The 27,937-nt window shown below is 41.6% G+C and overlaps 1 protein-coding gene across 1 annotated transcript; it reads left to right on the top strand.

The window, feature by feature from the left end:
• Positions 1-16,199: 16,199 nt before the first annotated feature.
• On the top strand, positions 16,200-18,412 carry LOC106579928 (apelin receptor A-like). The gene has a single exon (XM_014160332.3). The coding sequence runs from the start codon at positions 16,398-16,400 to the stop codon at positions 17,481-17,483; it is 1,086 nt and encodes a 361-aa protein (XP_014015807.1). The 5' UTR covers positions 16,200-16,397; the 3' UTR covers positions 17,484-18,412.
• Positions 18,413-27,937: the final 9,525 nt, after the last annotated feature.

Here is a 27,937-nt window from a genome sequence, read left to right as displayed (position 1 = left end):
TATTTGTATCAAATCAAAATCAAATCAAATTATATTTATCACATGCCCCAAATACAACAGGGTTTAGACTTTACCGTGAAGTGCTTGCTTGCAAGCCCTTCCCAACAATGCAGTAAAACAAAAACAAAAATTGTAACAAGAGGAATAAAATACCCAAGAATGAAGTTCTATACAGGGAGTACCAGTACCAGATCAATGTGCTTGAGTATGAGGCATTTGAGGTAGATACTGTATGTACATGAAGGCAGGGTAAAATGACTAGGCATCAGGATAGATAATAATCAGAGTAAAATAAAGAGTAGCAGCTGTAACGGCTCTCCCACTCTGTCTGACGTATTCCCTCTCTTTGCTCTTGTTTTCCTTACTTACACTACTGACTACACACACCATTGTTAATTGTATTTACGTTACCTCGGTTAATAAATATATTTTTTGTTATTCCTAATCTCCACGTTGTCTCCCTTTTTGTTACGAACTTCGGGCCGGTTCGTGACACAGCACCACATGATGAGTGTGAAACTGTGTGTGTGTGTGCATTGTGTTCCTAATTAATTGATTCATTCATGGAGCAATGTGATTGGCTCCCTATGTGATTGTCTCTGTTTATAACCCGTTTCCTTTGTTTGAGGTGTGGCAACCCAGGGGAAGGCACAAGTGAGAGGGAAGCTGTGTTGTTTGAAGCGGTGGCAGAGCTCTTTTGGAAGCCTTGGTTTTTGCTAAGAGAAGTATAGTATTACTGTCACGTCCTGACCAGTAATAGGGGTTATTTGTTATTGTAGTTTGGTCAGGACGTGGCAGAGAGTATTTGTTTTGTGGTTCAGGGTGGTGGTTTGTTTAGAAGGGTGTTTGATTTATTTCTGGGTTTTGGGTTATGTTCTATGTTTTTGTATTTCTATGTTCTTTCTAGTTTAGGATTTCTGTTTAGGTATTGGGTATTGGACTCTCAATTGGAGGCAGGTGTTTTCTAGTTGCCTCTGATTGAGAGTCCTATAATTAGGTTTGTGTTTGGAGTTTGTGGGAGATTGTGCTAGGTATAGCTTAGATGCCTTACCAGCCTGTTATGCGTCAGTGTTTTGTGTATGTGTTTATTTTGTTTTCCCTTTTCCTAAATAAAGATGCGTACACATGATCCCACTGCGTTTTGGTCCGACAATGATTTTTCCTTACCGTGAGGAAGATTGTGACAATTAACTTAATGATTTAAGGTAAAGATAATGTTAACAGGTTTCCGTGGAGGGAAAGTGTTTTCTTTGTATTTGTGGTGTTATCCTCCCTCAATTTGTGCTGAAGTGGGTATGGAAACTGAACTTGGCAGATTTGGTGAATTGACATGCCTCTGATCCTCATTTCATGTTCTTCCACTCAACCCCAAACTGAAAGAACCTGTGTAGCCAATGGTAGTGTTATCTAGCCACAACCCCTTTTGGCCAGGGTGTGACATGTATATACAGTGAGGGGGGAAAAAGTATTTGATCCCCTGCTGATTTTGTATGTTTGCCCACTGACAAAGAAATTATCAGTCTATAATTTTAATGGTAGGTTTATTTGAACATTGAGACAGAACAACAAAAAAATCCAGAAAAACGCATGTCAGAAATGTTATAAAATGATTTGCATTATGAGGGAAATAACTATTTGACCCCTCTGCAAAACATGACTTAGTACTTGGTGGCAAAACCCTTTCTTGTAGTTGGCCACCAGGTTTGCACACATCTCAGGAGGGATTTTGTCCCACTCCTCTTCGCAGATCTTCTCCAAGTTAAAGGTTTTGAGGTTGACGTTTGGCAACTCGAACCTTCAGCTCCCTCCACAGATTTTCTATGGGATTAAGGTCTGGAGACTGGCTAGGCCACTCCAGAACCTTAATGTGCTTCTTCTTGAGCCACTCCGTTGTTGCCTTGGCCGTGTGTTTTGGGTCATTGTCATGCTGGAATACATTTTCAATGCCCTGGCTGAGGGAAGCAGGTTCTCACCCAATATTTGACGGTACATGACCCCGTCCATCGTCCCTTTGATGCGGTGAAGTTGTCCTGTCCCCTTAGCAGAAAAACGCCCCCAAAGCATAATGTTTCCACCTCCATGTTTGACGGTGGGGATGGTGTTCTTGGGGTCATAGGCAGCATTCCTCCTCCTCCAAACACGGCGAGTTGAGTTGATGCCAAAGAGCTCCATTTTGGTCTCATCTGACCACAACACTTTCACCCAGTTGTCCTCTGAATCATTCAGATGTTCATTGGCAAACTTCAGGCGAGCATGTAAATGTACTTTCTTGAGCAGGGGACCTTGCGGGCGCTGCAGGATTTCAGTCCTTCATGTCGTAGTGTGTTACCAATTGTTTTCTTGGTGACTATGGTCCCAGCTGCCTTGAGATCATTGACAAGATACTCCTGTGTAGTTCTGGGCTGATTCCTCACCGTCCTCATGATCATTGCAACTCCGCGAGGGGAGATCTTGCATGGAGCCCCAGGCCGAGGGAGATTGACAGTTCTTTTGTGTTTCTTCCATTTGCGAATAATCGCACCAACTGTGGTCACCTTCTCACCAAGCTGCTTGGCGATGGTCTTGTAGCCCATTCCAGCCTTGTGTAGGTCTACAATCTTGTCCTTGGAGAGCTCTTTGGTCTTGGCCATGGTGGAGAGTTTGGAATCTGATTGATTGATTGCTTCTGTGGACAGGTGTCTTTTATACAGGTAACAAACTGAGATTAGCAGCATTCCCTTTAAGAGTGTGCTCCTAATCTCAGCTCGTTACCTGTATAAAAGACACCTGGGAGCCAGAAATCTTTCTGATTGAGAGGGGGTCAAATACTTATTTCCCTCATTAAAATGCAAATCAATTTATAACATTTTTGACATGCGTTTTACTGGATTTTTTTGTTGTTATTCTGTCTCTCACTGTTCAAATAAACCTACCATTAAAATTATAGACTGATCATTTCTTTGTCAGTGGGCAAACGTACAAAATCAGCAGGGGATCAAATACTTTTTTCCCTCATTGTATATAGTCTTGTGAATGTGCATAGAGTCAGTGCAAGATACGGTCAATGCAGATAATTAAACAGTTACTCCAAATGCATTATGATATAAGGATTAATGATTTCACTCTTTGTTTTTGTTTCAATACAAAATTTGCAACATTGGGATATTGGAGTGTGTGTTTCTGCGAGGGGTTATGTTGATAACTACATGATCTGTAACTCATCTGAGAGATCGCCAGTAGAATAAGGGAGTTATCATGGAAGGTGACGTCAGAATGCTTTAATGCATGGGAGGGATATTTTCACCACAAGTGTGTTGAACCTCAAACCCACCCTAACCGGCTGAAGAGTGAGGGACAACTGTGTCTGTAGGGAAGATGACCTGTGAACTATATCTGATATGGACATGCTGGAATGATATGTGCTGGGAGAAGGAAGACTAAAAGGGAACGGGTTACTGACCTTTCATTACCAGGCCACTCATGACAGAAAAACAGGGACAAAGGGGACCTGTACTGAGAATAGTTATTACTGGTACTAAAAGTAATATTTTTATTTTTTAGTATAAATGTACATTTTTAAAGGGATGATGTGTGTTGAATTGAGAAGGTCGAATTTGAGTTAAAGTAAGCACTAAGGACTGTCATTCTGAATTTGGGTTGGACAATTTATAAAACCATTTAGTTATGATTTGGATATAGAACCGTTTAAATTTACTAGGCCTAGGGAAGCTCTGGAAACTAATCCTGAGACAGGGAGGTTGACAGAACTTACAGAATGATAGATTAAAGGTTTTTGTTTCTTTTGTTTTATTATGTCATTAGAATTTTAAAGTTAAATTGTATTGATACAATTAATTGCATAAAAGGTTTATAGTCTGTGTTTTGAAGAAGAAGGAGACCAACATAACATGGTCATAGAACGTAACGGATGGACGTTTTCCCCAGGTTTAGTTACATTATGAGTAGTGGTCATAGAACGTAACGGATGGACGTTTTCCCCAGGTTTAGTTACATTACGAGTAGTGGTCATAGAACATAACGGATGGACGTTTTCCCCAGGTTTAGTTACATTACGAGTAGTGGTCATAGAATGTAACGGCTGGACGTTTTCCCCAGGTTTAGTTACATTACGAATAGTGGTCATATAACGTAACGGATGGACGTTTTCCCCAGGTTTAGTTACATTATGAGTAGTGGTCATAGAACATAACGGATGGACATTTTCCCCAGGTTTAGTTACATTACGAGTAGTGGTCATAGAACATAACGGATGGACGTTTTCCCCAGGTTTAGTTACATTACGAGTAGTGGTCATAGAACGTAACGGATGGACGTTTTCCCCAGGTTTAGTTACATTATGAGTAGTGGTCATAGAACATAACGGATGGACATTTTCCCCAGGTTTAGTTACATTACGAGTAGTGGTTATAGAACGTAACGGATGGACGTTTTCCCCAGGTTTAGTTACATTATGAGTAGTGGTCATAGAACGTAACGGATGGACGTTTTCCCCAGGTTTAGTTACATTATGAGTAGTGGTAATTTATTACAAATGTGCAGTTATTATAATTAATTTTTCTCTTTTCTTGTCTGGTCAATTTATTTTTGTTTTGAGGAACATAAGTGTATTTATTGTTCCTGAGGAGGGACTGTTATAAATTGACTAAAATTGATTTGAGAATGTTTTAGTATATATCTGTCACGTCCTGACCAGTATAAGGGGTTATTTGTTATTGTAGTTTGGTCAGGATGTGGCAGGGGGTGTTTGTTTAGAGTGTCTCGGGGTTTGTTGGTCTATGTGCTTATGTAAGAGGGGTGTTTGTTTAGCCTGTTATGGCTAGGGGGCAGTATTTTCACGGCCGGATAAAAAAACGTGCCCGATTTAATCTGATAAATACTCCTGCCCAGAAACTAGAATATGCATATAATTATTAGCTTTGGATAGAAAACACTCCAAAGTTTCTAAAACTGTTTGAATGGTGTCTGTGAGAATAACAGAACTCATTTGGCAGTCCAAAACCTGAGAAGATTCCTGACAGGAAGTGCCCTCTCTGACCATTTCTTGGCCTTCTACACTCTCTTTATTGAAAACTGAGGATCTCTGCTGTAACGTGACACTTCCTACGGCTCCCATAGGCTCTCAGAAGGCGGCAAAATGCTGAATGATGCCTTTGCAGGCCCTGGCTGAAAAACAGTAGCGCATTTGGTAAGTGGTCGATCAGAGAACAATGAGACTGGAGGCGCGTGCACGAGGCGACACCATGTTTTTATTTTTTTGTCTTTGAACGAAAACAACGACTCCCGGTCGGAATATTATCGCTTTTTTACGAGAAAAATCACATAAAAATTGATTTTAAACAGCGTTTGACATGCTTCGAAGTACGGTAATGGAATATTTTGAATTTTTTTGTCACGAAACGCGTCGGGCATTCTGACGAAGAACAGCAAAGGTAATCCAATTTTTCTTATAGTAAATCTGAGTTTGGTGAGGGTCAAACTTGGTGGGTGTCAAAATAGCTAGCCTGTGATGGCGAGCTATCTACTCAGAATATTGCAAAATGTGCTTTCACCGAAAAGCTATTTTAAAATCGGACACCTCGATTGCATAAAGGAGTTCTGTATCTATAATTCTTAAAATAATTGTTATGTTTTTTGTGAACGTTTATCGTGAGTAATTTAGTAAATTCACCGGAAGTGTTCGGGGGTATGCTAGTTCTGAACGTCACATGCTAATGTAAAAAGCTGGTTTTTGATATAAATATGAACTTGATTGAACAAAACATGCATGTATTGTATAACATAATGTCCTAGGAGTGTCATCTGATGAAGATCATCAAAGGTTAGTGCTGCATTTAGCTGTGGTTTTGTTTTGTGTGACATTATATGCTAGCTTGAAAAATGGGTGTCTGATTATTTCTGCCTGGGTACTCTGCTGACATAATCTAATGTTTTGCTTTCGCTGTAAAGCCTTTTTGAAATCGGACAGTGTGGTTAGATAAAGGAGAGTCTTGTCTTTAAAATGGTGTAAAATAGTCATATGTTTGAAAAATGGAAGTTTTGGGATTTTTGAGGAATTTGTAATTCGCGCCACGCCTATCATTGGATATTGGAGCAGGTGTTCCGCTAGCGGAAATTCTAGATGTAAGAGGTTAGAGTGTTCTGGGGTTTTTGGTCTATGTTCTATGTTAGTGTATTTCTATGTTCAGTCTTTCTATTTCTATGTTTAGGGTTTGTTGATTGACCTTCAATTGGAGGCAGCTGTTCCTCGTTGCCTCTGATTGAAGGTCCTATGTATAGGGGTGTTTGTACTATGGGGGTTTGTGGGTAGTTGTCTCCTGTTTTGTGTCTGTGCACCTGACAGGACTGTTTATGGCGGTCGTTGTTTTTGTATACGTGATTTGTTTGTTTTTCCTTCTTCACATTAAAAAGATGAGTATACACATTCCCGCTGCACCTTGGTCCAATCCTTACGACACCCGTTACAATATCAAACTGTGGAAGAAAATTAGGAGTAGTGACTTATGTGTTACGGGTTAGAAGAACTGTGACTGCATTGGGGATCTGAGGGGGCTCATAAATGAAGGTTATGGTAGTAGAGGGGTGTTATTTCTAGAGACTATGTATATTATTAGAGGAGATAACTCACAGAAGAGGAAGGACAGCTGGCTGTGTAAAATATAGGGATGTAAAATATAGGGACAATTCTAAGTAAATTGAACATTACACATACCTAGATTTTGGTAAGAGTAAAAGTGATAGTGGTGGCATTTTTGAACACTATGGTAAAAGTTTAAGAAACTTATGACTTAGAGTTTTGATAGGTTGGATATTCTTCCAACTGGAAGACACTTGACTGATTACATGTTATTCTTACGGCAGTTGCTGTAGGGACCATCATTTGGCTATCATTATGTATAAATATATCTGTGGCAGGAGGCGAGGTGTTTGAGACAGAATGTTTACATAGGGCTGTTATTTAAATATTATGAATTAGTGATCTTGCCATAAGAAGAAAGTCTGTTGTCAGGAAATAACCCATGTGTTAGTGTGTATGTCCTCAGGAGAAAAGCAGCACATAAGAAGCCAGAAATAACCAAGGGCATGGGCTGAATTCTGGAGATTGAGTGTACATCAAGATACACCAGGCTGGGGGTATACTTCTTACAGCACCTGCAGTGGTAAAGATCGTCATGTCTCTCTTCGGTGGGTGCATAATTCTCACAAGAAGTAAGGTCCAGCTGAATAATGGGTGAGCTTGAAAACACCATGACAGAGGACGCGGAACCAAAGAGAGAGAGAGAGACAGAGACTATATTCCACTGTAGACATACAGATGGGTTGGGTTTGGGAGCTACTTGCTTTATTGGTTAATGCATCATATGAAAAAGGGTCGATGTTAGGGTAATTGTACTCTAAACAACCTGTTGAAGGCATTGATGTGAAAGCATATACAGTATTGCATTTCTTCAAGAAGATATAATGTTGATTAGGGATATGCACATGCATATCAGGTAACGTGGCTATCAGTTGAAATGGAGCAGATGGGAAACAAAGTGAAAATGACATGACTTGGGAACATCTCTCGGAACCTGGGGCCAAAAGGGGAAGACTGGGTGAAAGCATGAGGAAGCTTTTTAGGGCTTTTATTTTTGTGGAGCCCAGCAGAAAAGTATCCTGGAGGCTTAGAGTCAGGTGAAGAGAGAGTGGGAATTGTCATGGTCTCAGATTTCGGGTTTTCATGAATATATTTATGCATAACATATCACATTGTCAATACTGTTATGTTTTGTTTTTTGCTTTCCAAGTCTTATGCTATCACTCTCTTAGGAACCAGAAGGAGAGGGGGTCGCCAGCTTCAGCTGGAATGTCAGTTTGTTGTGTGATGAGTGATGGAAATAAGAGGGTGTATGGTGTAATCATAGAACAGAGGCCATAAGTCTCTAAGTTTGAATGCCTCACAGAAAGAAGGCAGAAACCTGAACCAGGACCAGAGGTTCCACGTCTGGTGATCCAAGGTGACCAGGTCCGAGTGTTCCGGAAGAATGGAATGAGCCAAGGAGGGAGGGTCCCTACAAGGTGGCTCGAACAACGTTAACTGCCGTCCAGGTGAAACGAAACAACACGTGGTACCATCTAAACCACTGTACCAAAGTCCCGTCGGAAAGGAGGAGACAACCACCAGGCCATGAAGACGCAGAGGATGCTGATACACCAGGTGGGTGTCCAAAGGGAACGGGAGCAGAGGAGATCGCTGCGCCAGGCAGGCAGGAGCCAGGAAGAAGCCGAAGAAGAGGTGGATCAAGGAGCAACTTCCAACAGCCAACCGACACTATCTCCTGAATATCCAGAGAGTCCAGGGATGGGGAGGAGTGACATGCCTGTTGCTCCGGATGACATACCTACTCTGGCAGATACCCCTGACAGAGGTGCTGTCCAAGGGGACGGAGAAACAACGACAGGAGAATGGAAAGGCGACTTTCTTACCATCAACTTCTCCTCACATGGTCTTTCTAACAGAAAGTGAAAACTAGGACAGATGAGGAACGGTAGAATGGCCTTGACAGCAACAGCGACAAACCTAGAAGAAATTGTAAAATCACCTCCCAATAGAGACTAGTACACCAACTAAGACAATAGCAAAACCACAAGAAAGTGGGTTGATGCAGAAAATCTGGACATCTGTTAACAATTGGGGTAGCCACAATAAAGAAACTACCCCAGAATCAAACATTCACCAAACATTTTGAAAAGCAGTAAAGAATGACTGGTATAAGTGGGCTCAGTACACAACAGCCAAACATAGGATGGACAATTGTATATTGTGTAGCAAATCTCATTTGGTAGATCTGTTAATAGTACCTGAACCTTCATCAGTTAAGGAATGTGCTAAATGGAAACATTTTCAATGTGGTCACAGAAAGTATTATGTTCCTTTGTGTAACATAGAATGCAGGTTGGCATTAGGTACCACTAAAGGCAGAAGTGAATTAAACAAAATATGTTGGAGAACATGAATGTGCAACATATGACATAAGAACTGAATGAAATGGTCCTCATAATGATAGGTTTACTATTGTAAAAAGTAAATATGAATGTTTCTACAGCTATGGAGATAATGGGATAGATGTGGGAAACACTACAGTTAATTGTTAAACTATTTGGGATGGATAACTTATAATCAACAGAGATTCATTAACTATACTGACTGTACATTAACAGGTACAGGCAACTAGCAAAATGACATGGCAGAATAGACAAGCTTTAAATTGGCATTTAGCTGAGAAAGGTGGTGTCTGTGTGATGTTTGGAGATGATTGTTGTACTTGTATTCCCAATAACACTGTACTAGATGGATCTTTTCCTTTAGCTATGACCAAACTGAAGGGACTGCGACAAGAGGTTAAGGACAATGCAGGATTGAACCCATGCTTGGGACTGGTTGGATTTAGCTTTAGGTAAATGGGGTTACTCCAGAAGGAGGATATGATTGCAATGATTATGATGATCAAGGTTTTCCTGTTTTTATTAAAGCACCTGACTCTAATGTGCTTGATTGAAAACTGGACTGCTGCAATATGTATACCCTTGTAATCACTTACTATGGAGTGTATTTTCTATTTCCTTTCTACCTTTGACAATGGATAAATGAAGTTAGAACTTCTGAATTTTGTTTACTTAACCTTGTAGGTAACATAGGGAAATTCAAGTATCAAGTGTCCACGGACCATGTCCTTAGTCCTTTAACAGGTGTTTTCATTTGTGATTTCACTGTTGTTACAGAGGTGTCTGCAAGGAAGGATCTTGTTTAAGTGTCGTATTTAGAATGACTTTATAAGGGTTTTCTTATTTTCTTTGTTTCACATAACTGAGATAACCTCAGGCAAGGCTATGTATTACATGCTAATGCTTTTACATTGTATTTTCAGTTTTATTTTACTTTGTATTTGTACAGATTGGATCTTTTACTTCTTTCCATTGTATATGAATGGAGATGTTTGATCCGGTCTTCTTTGAGTTTGAGTCCCAATCGTTAGGCCAGATAGGGTGAAGTATGCCCAATGCTTGATGATTGATGATCCCTTGCCTTTGATTTGTGTGTTTTTGTGTTTTTGTTTGGGACTAATTAGTCCCAGAGGAGGAATTATGTTGGAGCAAAACTCATGACTATGATTACATTTCCATTATTAGCAGCATCTAGGCTGTCCAGTTTGAAGAGCTGAGACAGAATGGCTATATAAGGAATGGAACATATATATGACCAGGGCCTGCTACCATTATAACCTACACAGCTGTCAGATGTGGGCGTTAACAAGCAAGAACTGAGATGAAAAGATAATGATGAAGAAAGGTCAAGGAAAGCTATTTTCATATAGAGGGAGGGGACTCTATACGTTATGCAAAGACAGAATCCTATAAAGGCAGGACTCTGTAATATGAGAATGTAGTCTTTTCATGGAGGGGCTCGGCTCGGTTACGTATGTAATGGAGTCCTTCCATTGAAGGGCTCGGCTTTCCTACTCTGTATTAAAGTCTATATTGAATTCACAGGTTCTAGTAAAAGTGGTATATTTCTGAGTCAATATTCCACCACACAAGCGGCGATGCAGTGTCCATTATAAATGTCCCCAAAGTTCCCTGTTATTGATCTCACTGACCTTTGTGTGAGTGAGATAAACAACAGACCCTCTGCTCACTTGCTGTTTAGGGTATATCGGACATTCATAAAATCCAGCTGTGTACGTAGAACCTGTTGTTTTATACGGAGGTAATTTAAGGCAATCTAAACCAAAGATGGCTGTCAGTCAAAACTCGATTCAAAGAATATGAAATATGGGAATTCTTGAACACCCACTCCCAGAGGTGATTGTGGAATTTGGTTCTTTCCAGAACACTCAAAATGACTGATATTCTGTTTGGATTGTTGGAAGGGAACAACAATGTTTATTCCTCCAGCTCCTAAGATGGTTAAAACTTGCTTCTTAGAGTCTGCAGGCAGAGCAACACAGTCGTGGTTTGACCAGGGTCACGGTGAGACAGAAGCAGTCATATTGCAACAGCATGGTCATTTGAACGCCAGATCAAAAGCACTCACAACTGTGTCAGGGCCACCTTAGCCAGCTCTCACATGTGTGGTCTAACCCTGAGACAGCAACAACAAAAACTCTGGGACAGGGAAACACTTCCACCAAGGTTACATGAACTCACAAAATACAGTATTAGTAAAATGGTCACAGTGTTATGAATATGTACAAATATGTGAACAGATGAAGCAAGAGAAATCAATCAAATCTTGATTATGATCTAATAAGAACATATTTAAGCATGGAAAGATAGTTTCATGTGCATCAAACATTCAATATAAGTTAGTAGGCTATGTTTTATCTGTAAGGATGTCCCAGAATGAGACGATGGGCTAATCTGACCATCTGTTTCTTATCTGTCCTCCTTTATTTTCTACATTTGTAAATGTTTATCTAAAGGCTTCTAGGCCTGAAAACAGCATGCAGCCAAACCTCTCCCTGGGGGGTGAGATAGAGGCAGAGCACTGCCTAGATGTGTATGCGTGCGTGACTTTATATTTATGGGGAGGAGTGTGCTTGTCTTTAAGGACTAAATGCATCGTTTTTACCTGACAATATGTCCGTCCCCTTTATTGTGCTGTCGTCCTGCAAACCAAATCTATTGGAAAAAAAACCTTTTTTTTTCAGAGAATTTGATCATGTACAGTACTCACACATGTAACAAGATGAAACACTTGAAGATCTTGAATGCACCCTATGTCAGTGTCAGGTGTTGGTAATGCCAATTAAGGGTGGGCCTGCCAAATGCCCAGGTATAAAAGCTGTGTGTTTTCAGTCATTTAGGGGATAGATACCCTTAATATGTAGGTGATTTGCCAGAAAGAATACAAATATTGATTGAATTGTATACATTAACGATTGAATGCCTATAAATGTGGTGAGGAAACTGATGATTTAATGCTGGTGTGCTTGTTATTTCTTTATTTTTCTTTATTCTTATTTTTTTACCTTTATTTAACCAGGAAAAGCCCATTGAGACCCAGAGTCTCTTTTTCAAGGGAGACCTGGCCAAGAAGGCAGCAACAATCAATACATTACATAATTAAAACATACTACAATACAACAACATGATCCAGCCAACAACAAAAAAAGTACAGTCCTCCCTAACAGAGTCTCCCATCAATATGTTGATGGGGACTTGTTGGCAGCCGTGATTGCACCAAGCGCTAGGTGCTGAAGATGGTGTCCGAGATTAGCTTTCATTGAGTTGCTTGAGTAATTGAGAATAAAACATATTTCTGTATACTTCTGGCCTGATCATTCCCATGCTGCATTTCTTGATATAAAGAACATGTGCATTGTTAGCTTAGGCCCGAGGACCTCACCTCGTTTGTAAAAAACAAGTGACATAATATCGGCTACAAGAATAGATATTTATGTTTATTTCCCCCACGTTTCACACACACAATAAATAGCTGAGAGATGTTGGCTTTCAGGAGGATATTAGACAGTGAGTACTGCTGACCTCAGCAGGTGTTGTGTCTACTGGGCGCCAGCATCACCGTGCCGATGAACAATGGCTCAGAAGTGTAGTGAGTCCAATCATCTGTGTGCTCTGACTCCTCCCAAATATCCCCATTGCTTTCTCTCTCTCTCTCTCTCTCTCTCTCTCTCTCTCTCTCTCTCGCAAAACACCAGCCTCAACGTCAACAGTGAAGAGGCGACTCCAGGATGCTGACCTTTTAGGCAGAGTTGCAAAGAAAAAGCCATATCTCAGACTGGCCAATAAAAATAAAAGATTAAGATGGGCAAAAGAACACAGCCACTGGACAGAGGAACTCTGCCTAGAAGGCCAGCATCCCGGAGTTGCCTCTTCACTGTTGACGTTGAGACTGGTGTTTTGCGGGTACTATTTAATGAAGCTGCCAGTTGAGTACTTGTGAGGCGTCTGTTTCTCAAACTGGACACTCTAATGTACTTGTCCTCTTGCTCAGTTGTGCACCAAGGCCTCCCACTTCTATTTCTATTCTGGTTAGAGCCAGTTTGCGCTGTCTGTGAAGGGAGTAGTACACAGCGTTGTACCAGATCTTCAGTTTCTTGCCAATTTCTCGCATGGAATAGCCTTCATTTCTCAGAACAAGAATAGACTGACGAGTTTCAGAAGAAAGGGCTTTGTTTCTGGCCATTTTGATCCTGTAATCGAACCCACAAATGCCGATGCTCCAAATACTCAACTAGTCTAAAGAAGGCCAGTTTTATTGCTTCTTTAATCAGAACAACAGTTTTCAGCTGTGCTAACATAATTGCAAAAGGGTTTTCTAATGATCAATTAGCCTTTTAAAATGATCAACTTGGATTAGCTAACACAACGTGCCATTGGAACACAGGAGTGATGGTTGCTGATAATTGGCCTCTGTATGCCTATGTAGATATTCCATAAAAAAATCTGCCGTTTCCATCTACAATAGTCAATTACAACATTAACAATGTCTACACTGTTTTTCTGATCAATTTGATGTTATTTTAATGGACAGAAAATGTGCTTTTCTTTTAAAAACAAGGACATTTCTAAGTGACCCCAAACTTTTGAACGGTAGTGTATATACTGTATTTTATACCATCTACTGCATCTTGCTGCTTGGTCAACGCTCATCCATATATTTATGTGTATATATCTCTTATTCCATCCCTTTAGTAGCTGTTGTGGAATTGTTAGATTACTTGTTAGATATTCCTGCATTCAGCCCAGGCCAGATTTTCTAAGAGTTGATTCGAGTTGGGCAGGCCAGAGTTTATGCTTATGTGTATATGACCAATACAATTTGATTTGATTTGATGCATTTTACATTGTAAAACAATATTTGGAACTTGATAAAATATTTTGGTAGGCTACACAAGACAGATAAGTATTGTCTTTTCAGTACGAGCCATTTTCCTTCCAACTGGTGTTTTCCTGCGATTGTATTTGAAATATTGCGAAAGGCCTGTTTTGTCTGCATGCTGTTCACTGACAGATTTACCGCGCGTTCCCCCGACCGCTATGCCTTTTTGTTGGGCTACACACAATCCACAGCGAAGCTATTTCTTTTTATTTGAATACGTTATTGTTGATCCTCGGTGGCTAAATTATAGGCCTTCTCATGGTGTAGTGGGCTATTGTGAATGATTTCATTTATTTCTGAACAGACAGGAGTAATTCTATAACTTTGGCAAATGTATTTAAATGTATCAGGGGTGCTGCAGCTCCTCCAGAACCGTTCGCGCGGGCTAAGGAAATAAATGATGAAGTGCAACGCTGGAGAGATGATAGTTGCAGGCTCATGTCTATCAGAGCAGAGAAAGGGAGCGAGATCATAGAAAGTGAATCTCGTTCTAGTTCTGTGAGAGATGCAGGCACGCTTCTCGCACAGGCACCACCACGTGTTGATCGCAAACATAGGTTACAATGCTGCGCAAAGCATAAACTCCGGCCGGCCCAACCCGAATCAACTCTTAGAAAATCTGGCCTGGGCTGAAAATCGATTTTTTCACATGACGTTTTTTTTAGGTGGCAGGAGAATTAACGAAGAGTCATTGAACTGACCCTCCAAACCTTGTGTTGTATTTTCCTGAAAATACTGTTCTATGATCAGAAAGACTTTGACATGCACATTTGGAATTAAAGACACATTTATGTTTCTTGATTGTTTGATGAACATCATATTCTACATACTGTAAACTTTTCATTTACCCATTTATCTCAAACATGAAAGGGGCTTTGACTGTATGTGATCAGAAACTTAAAAAAGTAGTGGGTGCTTATATTTATCCTATTTCAAGTGTGAATTGGAAATGTTTTTTTGTTTGTTGCATATGCCAACTCCCCTGAGCCACCTTTGGGGAGTGGGTCACAGCCAGGGTCAGCCAATATCAAAAATGCCCTGCGTAAGGGTATCATCGGCAGATTTTTCACCTTGTCAAATCGGGGATTCGAACTAGCAACCTTTCTGTTACTGACCCAATGCTCTAATCGCTAGGCTACAACGAACCAATCTATAGGATAAGGATGATGAGATTAAATCTTATAATCAATTACCAAAAGACCTTGATTAGGCTATGCATTCTCTCCCAGTTTCTAAACAGTTTTATTTAAAAGCCGGAGTATGTCAGCCTGTGTGTTAACCCGAAAGCAACGTTTCCTTTTGTTATTGTTTATCCTGCATGTTTGTGTCTTTTTATCATGGAAATTAATCCCTAGAGGTGAGAATTAAATTCACACCCCCTGAGCTGTCTGTTTACATTGAATTTAATCGTTAAAACCGTTGAACCAATTCTAAAGTGCCCGCCTATCAATCTAATTTCAAGTTTTTATCCAGACACACCGAAGTTCTGCATGCAACAACGTTGCATATGTAGCTGATTAGTATGAATTATTATTGTAATATTTTAACTATCCTATTGTTATTGTTACACGTTATTACATTTTAATTAGAGCATGTTGATAGCCAAATGTAAGTGGCAAGACCATCAGGTTAGGAAATCTCTAAGCACTTACTTTTAGCATTGTGGCATTTACATTGTAATGTGTAGTTCAGTCGTGAATTAGAAAACTTGCCTGTCCAGACATGCCATGAACCCTAAAGATTGAACAATAGTTCTCAAAATCAGTTGAACATCTTTGAAACCGTGTGTTTAATTGATTGGTCAAATGTTGAAATCATTGCAGAGGCAGCATGGTGCACCAAACATGTTGTTCTTTTACAATATCCTAACAAAAACATTTGCATTGGAAGTAGCACCATTTGCTATGAGCTTACTGTCTATAGTCTCACAAACCTGATGTCGAATTAGTCTGTATTTTTTCTGCACTATTTTGAAAATGAAAAGTTATTAATTGAAATAAACATAACTTAAATTGATGTAAATTCTGAACAATAACGTTTTCAAAAATATTTCAAAATAGATCACCTTTTAGGGAGACAATTTAACCTTATATTTTGGCTTTTCTTTCCATTTTCAAATGATATGAATAAAGCTTGACGGGGCGTCATCGCAACTGGATGAATCCTGGTGTGTGCTGTGCTAGAGAGAGGTAAGAGGAGGGTGGTGCCGGGGCTAAGTGTTTAATGGGGAGGGGGATTCTTCCTGGGAGGGAGGGAACAAGGGGTGTGGAGCACTGAGTTTAAAAAGCCAAGCAGCATTGCCCCACTCACTCATACTGTCTGTGTTCTTCTCCAGCGACTGATAGGGACTGACCATTCCTGTAACATGAATTTTTCTTTCGTTTTCAGCGTTGACAATTGGTTTATTTGAATTTTACTGAACCAGTTTTGGACTGCACAGAAACTTTTTTTCCACTCTAAAGGATTTTTAGCATTATAATTTATTTTTCGTTCCAAACAAAAAATTGACTTCAGCATGGATCCAACTATGGAGTATAGAGACAGCGATGATTATGATTATGGTGACAATGAAACTATGTGTGACTACTCTGAGTGGGAACCGTCCTACTCCCTCATCCCTGTCCTCTACATGCTCATCTTCATCCTGGGCCTGTCTGGGAATGGAGTGGTCATCTTCACCGTCTGGAGGTCCAAGTCCAAGCGCCGAGCAGCAGACGTCTACATAGGCAACCTGGCCCTGGCTGACCTCACCTTTGTGATCACTCTGCCCCTCTGGGCGGTGTACACAGCACTGGGCTACCACTGGCCCTTTGGTGTGGCCCTGTGTAAGATCAGCAGCTATGTGGTGATGGTCAACATGTACGCCAGTGTTTTCTGCCTCACCTGCCTGAGCTTTGACCGTTACCTGGCTATCGTCCACTCTCTGTCCAGCAGCCGGCTGCGGTCGCGGGGCACAATGCTGGCCTCCCTGGGGGCCATCTGGCTCCTCTCAGGCCTGCTGGCCGTGCCCACTCTGCTGTTCCGCACCACCATGGACGACATCAACAGCAACCGCACCACCTGTGCCATGGACTTCAGCCTGGTCACCCTGAACGAGAGACATGAGTCTCTGTGGATCGCAGGGCTCAGCCTGTCCTCGTCCGCCCTGGGCTTCCTCCTGCCTTTCCTGGCCATGACCATCTTCTACTGCTTCATTGGCTGCACCGTCACGCGCCACTTTAACAACCTGCGGAAGGAGGACCAGAAGAAGCGGCGTCTTCTGAAGATCATCACCACTCTGGTGGTTGTGTTTGCCATCTGCTGGACCCCATTCCACTTGCTGAAGAGCATGGATGCCCTCTCCTACCTGAACCTGGCTCCCAGCTCCTGTGGATTTGAGCGCTTCCTCCTGGTGGCCCACCCTTATGCTACCTGCCTAGCTTACGTCAACAGCTGCCTCAACCCCTTCCTGTATGCCTTCTTTGACCTGCGCTTCCGCTCCCAGTGCCTGTGCCTGTTCAACCTGAAGAAGGCCATGCATGGACAGATGAGCTCCATGTCCTCCACGCTCAGCGCCCAGACACAGAAGTCAGAGGTACAGTCTCTGGCCACCAAAGTGTAAAGAGAGGGGAGGGATAGGTGGAGTGGAACCGCTGGCTGGATCCCTGCTGCCACCACAGGAACACTGACTGGCAAACGCACAAACTTTTGGTGTCCGTAATTAAATGTTTTTAAGGCGTAAAAGAGACAATGAACCATATCAGATGAATTTACTTGTGTGTATATGTGCATTTCTCTCCCATTTCCAACCCAACGGGTGCCTCACTGGGTAGGGGAGAAGCCCAGGGAGTCCTCGACCCTACAGAGGTTCCCTCTAACCCCTGGACTGGACCCTGAAGCTGGGGCCAGCTGGCTGATCTCCATATCGCTGCTTCCTTTTCTTCCACAAACTTTCAGAAAGTGACAGAGGTAAATATTATTTTCAGACACAATAATTTTCCTGTTGTCCTTTTCAAACGTTATTCTTTACTCTACAAGGGACCAGAATTCTGAACAAAGAGGCAGACAGTCATAGAGGGTTTATTTGTGTTGTTGTTACGTATTTCATATGCAAACCTGTTTACACTGGGTAAATCACAAATTTGTACAGTATTTTCATACTTTTGCTGTTTAAGATGTGTTGATATTTTTTTTGTTTTATTACAAGCACTTGTTAAATGAATGAAATGTTAAAGAGGGGAGAGTGTGTTTGCAAAGAGACAATATCTTCTTAAGCTTGTTGTTTGTGAAGGTAGGAGACTGGCGGAGGGAGGGGGGTTTGTAAGAAGAGTTAAGGTGTTGCAGCTTAATTACATACTTTGAGGAGGAGACGGCGGGGCAGACAGGCAGATGGCAGCAGACAAATGCTGTCGGGGAAGCAGGTGGGGTGGGGGCTTTTGGTGCCGGAGGGGAAAGGGAACTTCATGAATGTTTTATTATTATGCATATATGTTGTATTTTTTTGACATCCGTGTAACTAACTACTGTATTAAAGAAATGTGTTCTATGAAATGAATGTCCTTGTTGATCTTTTTGTTGAATTTCCTCAAGAAATACGGGTATGTGTATTCTCTTTGTCTTTGGTCCTGTTTGAAATAACACACAAAGTTCTGTCTTTCAGGAAATTCATGACTAATTATTATGGTGTGTTAATGCTTTATTCATTCTGCACATGTGAACTTTCACATTAGTTTCATCAGAGAGTATAGGATTTCAACATCATTCTGTTATTTCAGTGATAAGGATGCCCAGAGGGCTGCAGCTCTGCGATGAATGTCTTGCTCTTGATTTACGCACTAGACCAAACACTAGACCATATTTAATCAAAACCGGTATACAGATCTGAACGATGGGGAAAAACAACATTCCTCCTACACTCTTGCTTTTGTGTCTGGATACAGGTTTTGATTCAATAGAGCCTTGGCTGGATCACACTATACTGATGTGATCTAAGCAAACCGAGGCGTGAGCTTGAACTTGTCTTTAAACATATTTTCATTGAGATCATTTATCATTTACCTTCCAGGCAGAGGTTTGAAAAAAGTGTAGTACTTAACTGTGTCTAGAGACTTTTACATCATGCCACATGTTTCATTCTCTAGAAATAAAAACAAATATTGGCACAGTGTTGCACCAGTAGGGGAATTAGTTATACTGGGCTGGACTGGGCTGTCTATTCGGTGGCAGTTATCCTAGAGGTTAGAGGGTTGGGCCAGTAACTGAAAGGTTGCTAGTTTGAATCCCAGAGCCAACAAGGTCAAAAATCTCTCGATGGGCCCTTAAGCAAGGCACTTAATCCTAATTGCTCCAGGGTTGCTGTTGATAATGGCAGACCCTGGCTGTGACCCAACAGTCCGAGGGTGTCTCAGGGAGAGTTGGGATATACACAAAAAAATCTAATTCAGACATGCGTATTAATACACACTTGTACATGTGTGAAATAGGACAAATGTAAGCACCAACCAAATGATGATCATTATTCACTGAGAGTTTGCGGGCCAACCCCCCACATGTTGGCTGAAGAACGGGGTCATTACCAATGAGTGACTCCGATGAGGGGCCCTTTGATTTGACAGTAATGAGCTCTGTTGGACATAATCATGAGTTTTCGGGTGCTAGCTTCCTAATCCTGGCATAAATTGGGCTGCAGGACAAGTCGATATTTGTCCCTGTTGACAAGAGATTGCAGTTAGAAGCACTGAGGAGGGATGAGGAGGGGGTGTCTGCAGATGCTCAAACCGACAGACGCCGATGATAAAAGCGGATGATTCTGCCTGCTGAGATCAGAGGGAGAGAAAGAGAGACGGACAAAGGGAGACAGAGTGGGAGAGAGTTATTGGACAGGATCATCATTTTACAGTTTGTCAAATTTCATCCTTTAGCACAGCCAAAACTAACTACATATGTGAAATAGTGAGAGCGAGAAGTGATTCATCTTTCTGTGTGTGAGAGATCATGTGTTACTCATTTACCATCTGGGAAAAGGAAAGTATTTGACAATGATAGAGCATAAAATAAATCCCATATGATTGTAATTATGAATTATGCCATAACCTAAACCCTTAAAGGACCACACAACAGTCAGAGAAAATTACACAACTAAATGCAAGCATTCAAGTTTGAGCGACAACTCATGTTGATTGTTACGCCTGATTCTCTGATTACAAACTACTGATAACAGATCATGTAAGAAGAGATAGGATGCAATCTTGCATATGGTAGACTGGCCAGACCTGTTGTTGTTATTGAGATGAATTGGACTGACAGCTTGTCTGATGGTGTTAGCCAGTGTGGCAGTTTTGGGGTAACTCACCCAGAATACCAGCTGACCAAGGCAGAATGGGAATATGAAGGCTACAGCCAGTGAAAAAACATCAGTGTTAGCTTTTTAAAATCCCAGACACGTTTTCTGTGATTTTGTGTGTGTGTGTGTGTGTGTGTGTGTGTGTGTGTGTGTGTGTGTGTGTGTGTGTGTGCATGAGTGTGTTTAGATCAGCCTTTCTTAAAATATGGGTCTCGGACCTGTTAATGGTGGGTGGCGATGTGTTAGAGTAAATGTATAATCATTTCATGAATTACTGGAATAGATTTGGCCAAGTGCAACAGATGATGTGCTGTCAGCCAATGACTTGTCATTCCCACTCACTCACTTCTGTCGTCAGATGAAGTCAAGCTAGCCGCAAGTTCTGACTGAACTCAATAGTCATGAAACGCAAATACAGCGATGAGTTTCTCTCTCTTGGTTTCATACAAACTTTGAGAAATTACTGATAGTGCAACCCTAAGTAACAGTACATATGAAGATGAAAAAGGATCAGGCCTACTGTTTATCTTAATGTAGAAATGATTGGTGAAAAAAGTCTAGGTTGGAACTGTTACTGTTAAAATACAAGTAATCATTTTTTACTCTGAACTGGAATAAACTGATTGAAGCAAGATGCTTTTTGAGTCAAACCCACTCACACAGTCCAGGGTTGTTCATCTACAGCAGGAAGCTGTCTCCTGTCTGGCTGAGAAAGCAGTAGATGTTCTGATCCAGTTTGGTACCACATACTTATGCTAGTCAGGGTTCTCAACTCTGGCGTACTTAAAAAACAAGTACTTAAAAACAAGTACAGAAACAGTGTCAATGCTGAGCACGACCTCAGTGTTGCACTGTTAAAAACTGAGCCCAGAATAGACCTGCTTGTTGAATCTTCAACCAGCCACACACCTCTCATTAGGACTGTGTGTGTTTTCTGGTCTACATCTGTGTGATGTGATCAATCAGTTTATTCCAGTTCAGAATGAAAATGATTTCTTATATTTTAACAACAACAGTTCCAACCTAGACAGATATGTAAGAGTGTTTTTAATAGGGGGAAATAAACATGAATAGCTATTTATATTATTATATTTCATTTCATTGTTATTTGTCTATATTGCATTTGTTTTAGGCTGACATAAGGGAAATTAAATGTACTAATATTTACGTATAGTTGCATGTTTTCATAAGGCTGGGTCCCAGGAAAACACAGAATTCCTCATTTGGGTCCCAGGCTGAAGAAGTTTCAGAACCCCTGGTTTAGATGCATCATACATGTTTGCATTTATGCTCTGTGTTCTACAGGTTGTCGTCCTCGATGTTTTGTTATTGTTAAAGAAAAGTGAAATGTTCAAGACCCCAACCCTATGAATAACTAAAATGCCTCATCAGGGTGGGGGCATGGGGGGATAGTTGTGCTCAGGGCCAGCTCTATCCTATTGCAGGCCCTAGGTGAGTTTAGGTTGGGAACCCCCCAACTCCCATCAACATTTTTTGTTGTTGTAAGGTTTAAAGTTAATTTCCTGCAATTCTACACATTTTACCATGGGGCACAGAGAAAATTTGGCAGTTTTACACCACGTTTTCTGCAATTCTACACATTTTGCCATGGGGTGGAGAGAACTTTGCAATTTTATAAAAAATGTAATGCAATTATACTTATTTTGCCATGGGGCAGAGAGAAAAGTTAGCAGTTTTACAGCTTATTTCAGCAATGTTACGCATTTTATAATGACTTATTTAATGCTAATATGATATCGGAGCATGAATTACTAACAAAATCAATGGGGGGCCCCCTGGAGGTCAGAGAACCAGGGCACGTGGCCTGTATGCCCGGTCGGTATTCAGCCATGATTACTACTATTTTAGATAGCTGGCTAAACTAACTACCAATCTAAAAATGTTTAGCTTACATGGCTAATTGAGTGACTGTCAGTGACTGACATACACTACTGTCACGCCCTGACCACTAATAGGGGTTATTTGTTATTGTAGTTTGGTCAGGACGTGGCAGGGGGTATTTGTTTTATATGGTTTGGGGGTTATGTGTATGTAGAGGGGTATTGTATTTATGTGTTCCGGGGTTTTGGTATATGTTCTGGTGTTGGTGTTCTAGGTATTTCTAGTTTGTGTATTTCTTTGTTGGCCTGGTGTGGCTCTCAATCAGGATCAGCTGTACATCGTTGTTCCTGATTGAGAGTCATATTTAGGGAGCTTGTTTTCACCTGTCTGATTGTGGGTAGTTGTTTTTGCATTGCTTATAGTCTAGCCTGCAAAACTGTTTACTGTCGTGTTGCTCTGTTTTCTTGTTTTTCCCGTGTTCACGTATATAATGATGAGCACGCAACCCACTGCGCCTTGATCTAATCACTACGACAGCCGTGACAACTACATGACCAAAAGTATGTGGACACCTGCTCGTTGAACATCTCATTCAAAAATCATGCTATTAATATGGTGTTGGTCCCTCCTTTGATGTTATAACAGCCTTCACTCTTCTGGGAAGGCTTTCCACTAGATGTTGGAACATTGCTGCAGGGACTTTCTTCATTCAGCCACAAGAGCATTAGTGAGGTCGGGCACTGATTTTGGGCGATTAGGCCTGGCTCGCAGTCTGCGTTCCAATTCATCCCAAAGGTGTTCGATGAGGTTGAGGTCAGGGCTTTGTGCAGACCAGTCAAGTTCTTCCACACCGATCTCGACAAACCATTTCTGTATGGACCTTGCTTTGTGCACGGGGGCATTGTCATGCTGGAACAGGAAATGGCTTTCCCCAAGCTGTTGCCACAAAGTTGGAAGCACAGAATCGTCTAGAATGTCAATGTATGCTGTAGCGTTAAGATTTCCTTTCACTGGAAGTAAGGGGCCTAGCCCAAACCATGAAAAACAGCCCAGACCATTATTCCTCCTCCACCAAACTTTAAAGTTGGCAATACACATTCAGGCAGGTAGCGTTCTCCTGGCATCCGCTGAACCCAGATTCATCCATCGGACTGCCAGATGGTGAAGTGTGATTCATCACTCCAGAGAACACGTCTCCACTGCTCCAGAGTCCAATGGCGGCGAGCTTTACAAAACTCCAGCCGACGCTTGGCATTGCGCATGGTGATCTTAGGTTTGTGTGTGCCTGCTCGGCCATGGAAACCAATTTCATGAAGCTCCAGACGAACACTCCTTGTGCTGACGTTGCTTCCAGAGCCAGTTTGGAACTCGGTAGTGGTTGAAATAGCCGAATCCACAAATTTGAAGGGGTGTCCACATACTTTTGTATATTTAGTGTAACAAGAGAAAAACTGCTAATGTGCAACCAAATATCGAAATTGCACCTGGAGTATTCTACTATTCTTACCCGACTGAGTTCCTAAAAAATATATAGCGACCAGGGGCCCTAAGTGACCGCTTATGTTGTTTATGCCTGGAACCAGCCCTGAGGGTGCTTATCAATGGTCATACAACTGTCACCCCTTGTCAAGATGGAGAAAGCCATGCAGCATATACCCTGCTTAATCGATGTTCACCACCAGTCCAACTCACCTCCCGTAGTCCCTACTCCAACCCCAGAAACACAGGTGTCCGTTCTTGAGGGTTGTCATCAGCGTGCGCTGCCACACTCAAATGGAGCATCTGAGCACCCCACAACTGAATCTAAACACAACTGCAGGTCGCTACTCCGGACCTCCCCTCAGATCTCCCTGCTGTCCTATCCCACCCACACAGCTACAAATGTCCACGCATTTCAGGTGCACCCAAGCACATACAAACACATAGTAATTAGTGTGTGTGTGTGTGTGTGTGTGTGTGTGTGTGTGTGTGTGTGTGTGTGTGTGTGTAAACAGAGATCTGACACATTCCACAGCCTGTCAACACTATACCTACTTTCCCCCCAGCATCCGTCCACCTGTCTCATGAACACACACACACACACACACACACACACACACACACACACACACACACACACACACACACACAGTATCATATGTCAAAATAAAGTTACAAAAAACACCTGAGATCAGAGAATGGAGCCCATAACACATTTGCAGGCATTTAAAAATACAAACAGTAACTCAAATACATGTTCATCAAACAAACAAAGCACTTGCTAAAGCCATATGTACTCACAAAGACCCTGTTAAAAACTCACATCATTAACAAAAACCAATTAGTGAAGTTACGTATAGAGAATGGAACAAGAGAGCTGTGAGAATAGAGGTTTAGGGACCCCTCCCCTCACCTCCCACACTCCATCCCTCCACAGATCAGGGAGGCCTGGTGTGTCATCCTGCTTAGCGCAGGGCATAATTATTAGACCCTGCCCTGGTTACACGTGAGCTGTAACACAAAGGAGCCACTGGAGCCCACGTTCAGGGGATCAGGTTAGGGGCACTTTAATGGGACACAATTTGGTGCCGTTTTGGGGGGGGGGGGGGGGGGGGGGATAGATAGATAGAAAGATTGAAAGGACGGTATCTACTAATGAAAAGTTCTCATTCAGAATTTTAGGGGTAAGTTAAATGTAGAATGACAGAGTGTGTCAGATTCAACAAGTCTTTCCTGGTCACATCGGATTTTAGTGACCACCTTAAAAACACAACCAACATCAAATATGACCATAAGCCACGGATTGGTTTGAAGTGAAACATGATATAATTGGATGTACAGTGATCACTAGCTCGAGCAGTGTGTTACTGGTGAATGTACGAACACATGCTGTCTAATGATAAAAACAGGCTGAGTTGAGACTGTGTGGCCTTGTGGAGGGACTGAAGTCTACTTGTCTGTTAAGGGGAAACCCTATCTGGCTGGAGGATTAGGACTCACACAACAGTGTTAATAACTGAATGCGTCTGTGCATGGGCTCCACAGCAGTCTAGACAATAGAGCTTCTGATCCATCAAAACACATGGGCCAAACATGACCAAGTCTGACCTCTGAGAACCCCAGAAAGTAGCAGGAACCCCTTTCCTGTCGGGGCAACCTGGACTCAGGGGTAGACATAACATAGTAAACGTACATCTAGGACACTCCAATTAGAATGATATGTTATGTTTCATATGATTTCATATGAATTCCAATTTGTTGTGGCTAACGTTAGCTAGGTGGCTAGCGCTTACATTAGCTAGGTGGCTAACATTAGCGAGGCTAGGGGTTAGGGTTAAGGTTAGGAGTTAGGTTAAAGGGTTAAGGTAAAGTTAGCTAACCTACTAAGTAGCTGCAAAGTATCTGCAAAGTAGTAAGTAGTTGCAGAGTTGCTAATTAGCTAAAATTGTCTGTGATGAAATTTGAACATTCAACTTTTGGGTTGCTGGACATTTGCGTTATACTCATACCCATCCATCCCAACCAACCACCCAACTTTCATTTTTTTGTGCCTTAAGTAACCTATTGCCTTATGTAACCATACCAAACATAGCAAACATATCATATTAATTTGAGCGGTTTGGATTTAAATTTACTATGTTATGTCTAGTCTATGAGACCAGGCTGGTCGGGGTGGATGAAACTGATTCCTTCCCCAGAAGATGAAGGAGTTAGCTTTATCCTATATAAGGACATAATGGTATTTCATTAAAAGTCCTTGTGTATATTTCAGCGAAGTTATTTGCCGTTTACCAAACCTAAATACAACCAACAACCATCCAACAGCTCCAGAACCAACACATTGGAATGCCCCCACCCCATGACCCAACTAGCAATTTAGGACTCTTAATATTGGGATGGTATTTTTCAATGGGTTCATCTCCCTGCCTGTCCTGTGCGTTTGCAATACATCAGTTCCACATACCCTTCCACACTGTAGGTTTCTCTCTATTTGTCTTTCTCTCGCAGAGGAGCCCCCCAAAGTGAGTTCCTTTGATGTTTTAAATACCCCCCCACCCCCACCTTGCTTCTCCACAGCACTGTAATGAGCAGTTCGAGAAGAAAATAGAGAAAGGTACATTAACTTGAGGTTAAACAACACTTTACAGGAGACTACTCAACCAATGTCAACAATCTCTGACTTCACCCCAGTTCAAAGAAACCATTTCTCCTTCTGCAAAGGAGACCAGACAGTGTTACAGTGTGATACATATTCAAAGAGCTTGCAAAAATGAAGCATAGCGGCAGTCTATAAGTAAGTAACTCACTGAAACTGAGAACAGTTTATCTTTTGGGAACCTCAAAGTTCAATATCCTAATATCTCTTGTGAGATTTAAGCCTCCACTTTCATAATTTTCAAATGATTTCATGCCATGTACCTTCTGGAAAATTCATTTTGGCGTTTTGCAAAGCAAGCCTCCATAGCAGGGCTTGAACAATTGTTCAGCTATGTCCAATGCACTTCAGCCTGACCAGCTGCCTTGTGTTGTGTGGAAACCTCAGTTTCTGTTGCATGCATTCCGATCTCTCTCCCCTGTTCTTAACGTGTGTGAAGCACTCATTCTGCACACATGCTCACACCATGGTATTTGTGAGCCCTGCCCTGACACACAACCAGCATTCCTGTGTGTGTGGCGTAACCCCAGAAATTGTAGGTTGTGAGTGAATTAAAGAGGAGAGACGTAGATGAGCAAAACCCGACTGAGAAAAATCGTATTTCCATAAGTATTTTTCAACTCTCAGCCAAAGGGCAGGCCGGTGGGGAGCCTGTTAATCCACCTGGCTGGTTCCAATCTTTTGGGGTCAAAGGGCAGACCCCCTATACACTCTGACAGTCCATGGGTCACTCTGTCAGGACCCCCTCATAATCCTCCTGTGACTGCAGGACAAACATTAACTCATTTCACAAGGTCTGATCCATCAACAGACGTCTCAGGGCAGACCTCATCCATTCTCTGTGTGGACTCAATTCTCTCCACTCTGAAAGGTCAGAAAGGACAAACGGACCCCCAGGCAAAGATTATCATTGTTGATCAATGCCGCAAGCTTATCTCACCCCTCTTGTCGCTTATTTGAAGATTAGGTTTTTCATATGTTTCATTTATATATGTCACTATAGTTATGAAATCGGTTTGCGGAAAGAAACATTAATACGAAGCTCCATTGATAGTGATTGATGGAATTACTATAATTGCTGTCTTTACAGTAATGAGCTTGTTTTTCTCCAAAAATACTATGGTGTTTGCAGTCTGTCTTGTCTGTAAGACACTCATGTGCTTTGATGAATGGTGACTTAAATAACATCCATAATGGAAGCTGGACGTTGAAAAATCTAGATAGTGTAACTTGAGGATGGGGTGTACAGTAGAAAAAAAAACTTTACTAAATGGCCAGCAAATTGTCAACAATCAATCAATCAATGATTGGGATTTAAATTTAAACAAAGATAGCAATTGAAGATCTTGTAATCTGAGCTAATGGGAAAATACAGGTCTTTATGCATTACAATGAAAAGGAGGACAATTGGACGGCCAATACACAACCATGATGTTACAGTCTAGAACCATTATCTTTACTCCTCCTCTCTCTCTCTCTCTCTCTCTCTCTCTCTGTCTCGCTCTCTCTCTCTCTCAACGTGTCTCTCTCACTTTCTGTGTGTGTGTGTCTCTCTCTCTCTGTAACTAACTGTCTTTCTCTGTCCCTGTGTCTCTCTCGTTCTCTCACTCTGTTTCTCTCTCTGTGTCTCTCTTTCTTTGTCTCTCTTTCTCTCTTTTTAGCTGTACTACACTGTACTCTGTCTCAGATAATCTGCCCCAAGGCTGTATGTTGAGTAGTGACCCATTACATCATCAGCTGTCCTGTTCGACCAGGA

This window comes from Salmo salar, chromosome 20 (assembly GCF_965601325.2).
Source record: "Salmo salar chromosome 20, fSalSal1, whole genome shotgun sequence".
Lineage (NCBI taxonomy): Eukaryota > Metazoa > Chordata > Actinopteri > Salmoniformes > Salmonidae > Salmo > Salmo salar.
This window is presented reverse-complemented; position numbering and strand designations above follow the sequence as displayed.

What these genes read in the sequence shown, in the direction of transcription:
- LOC106579928 (XM_014160332.3), top strand. Translation starts at nt 16,398, where the DNA reads ATGGATCCAACTATGGAGTATAGAGACAGCGATGATTATGATTATGGT.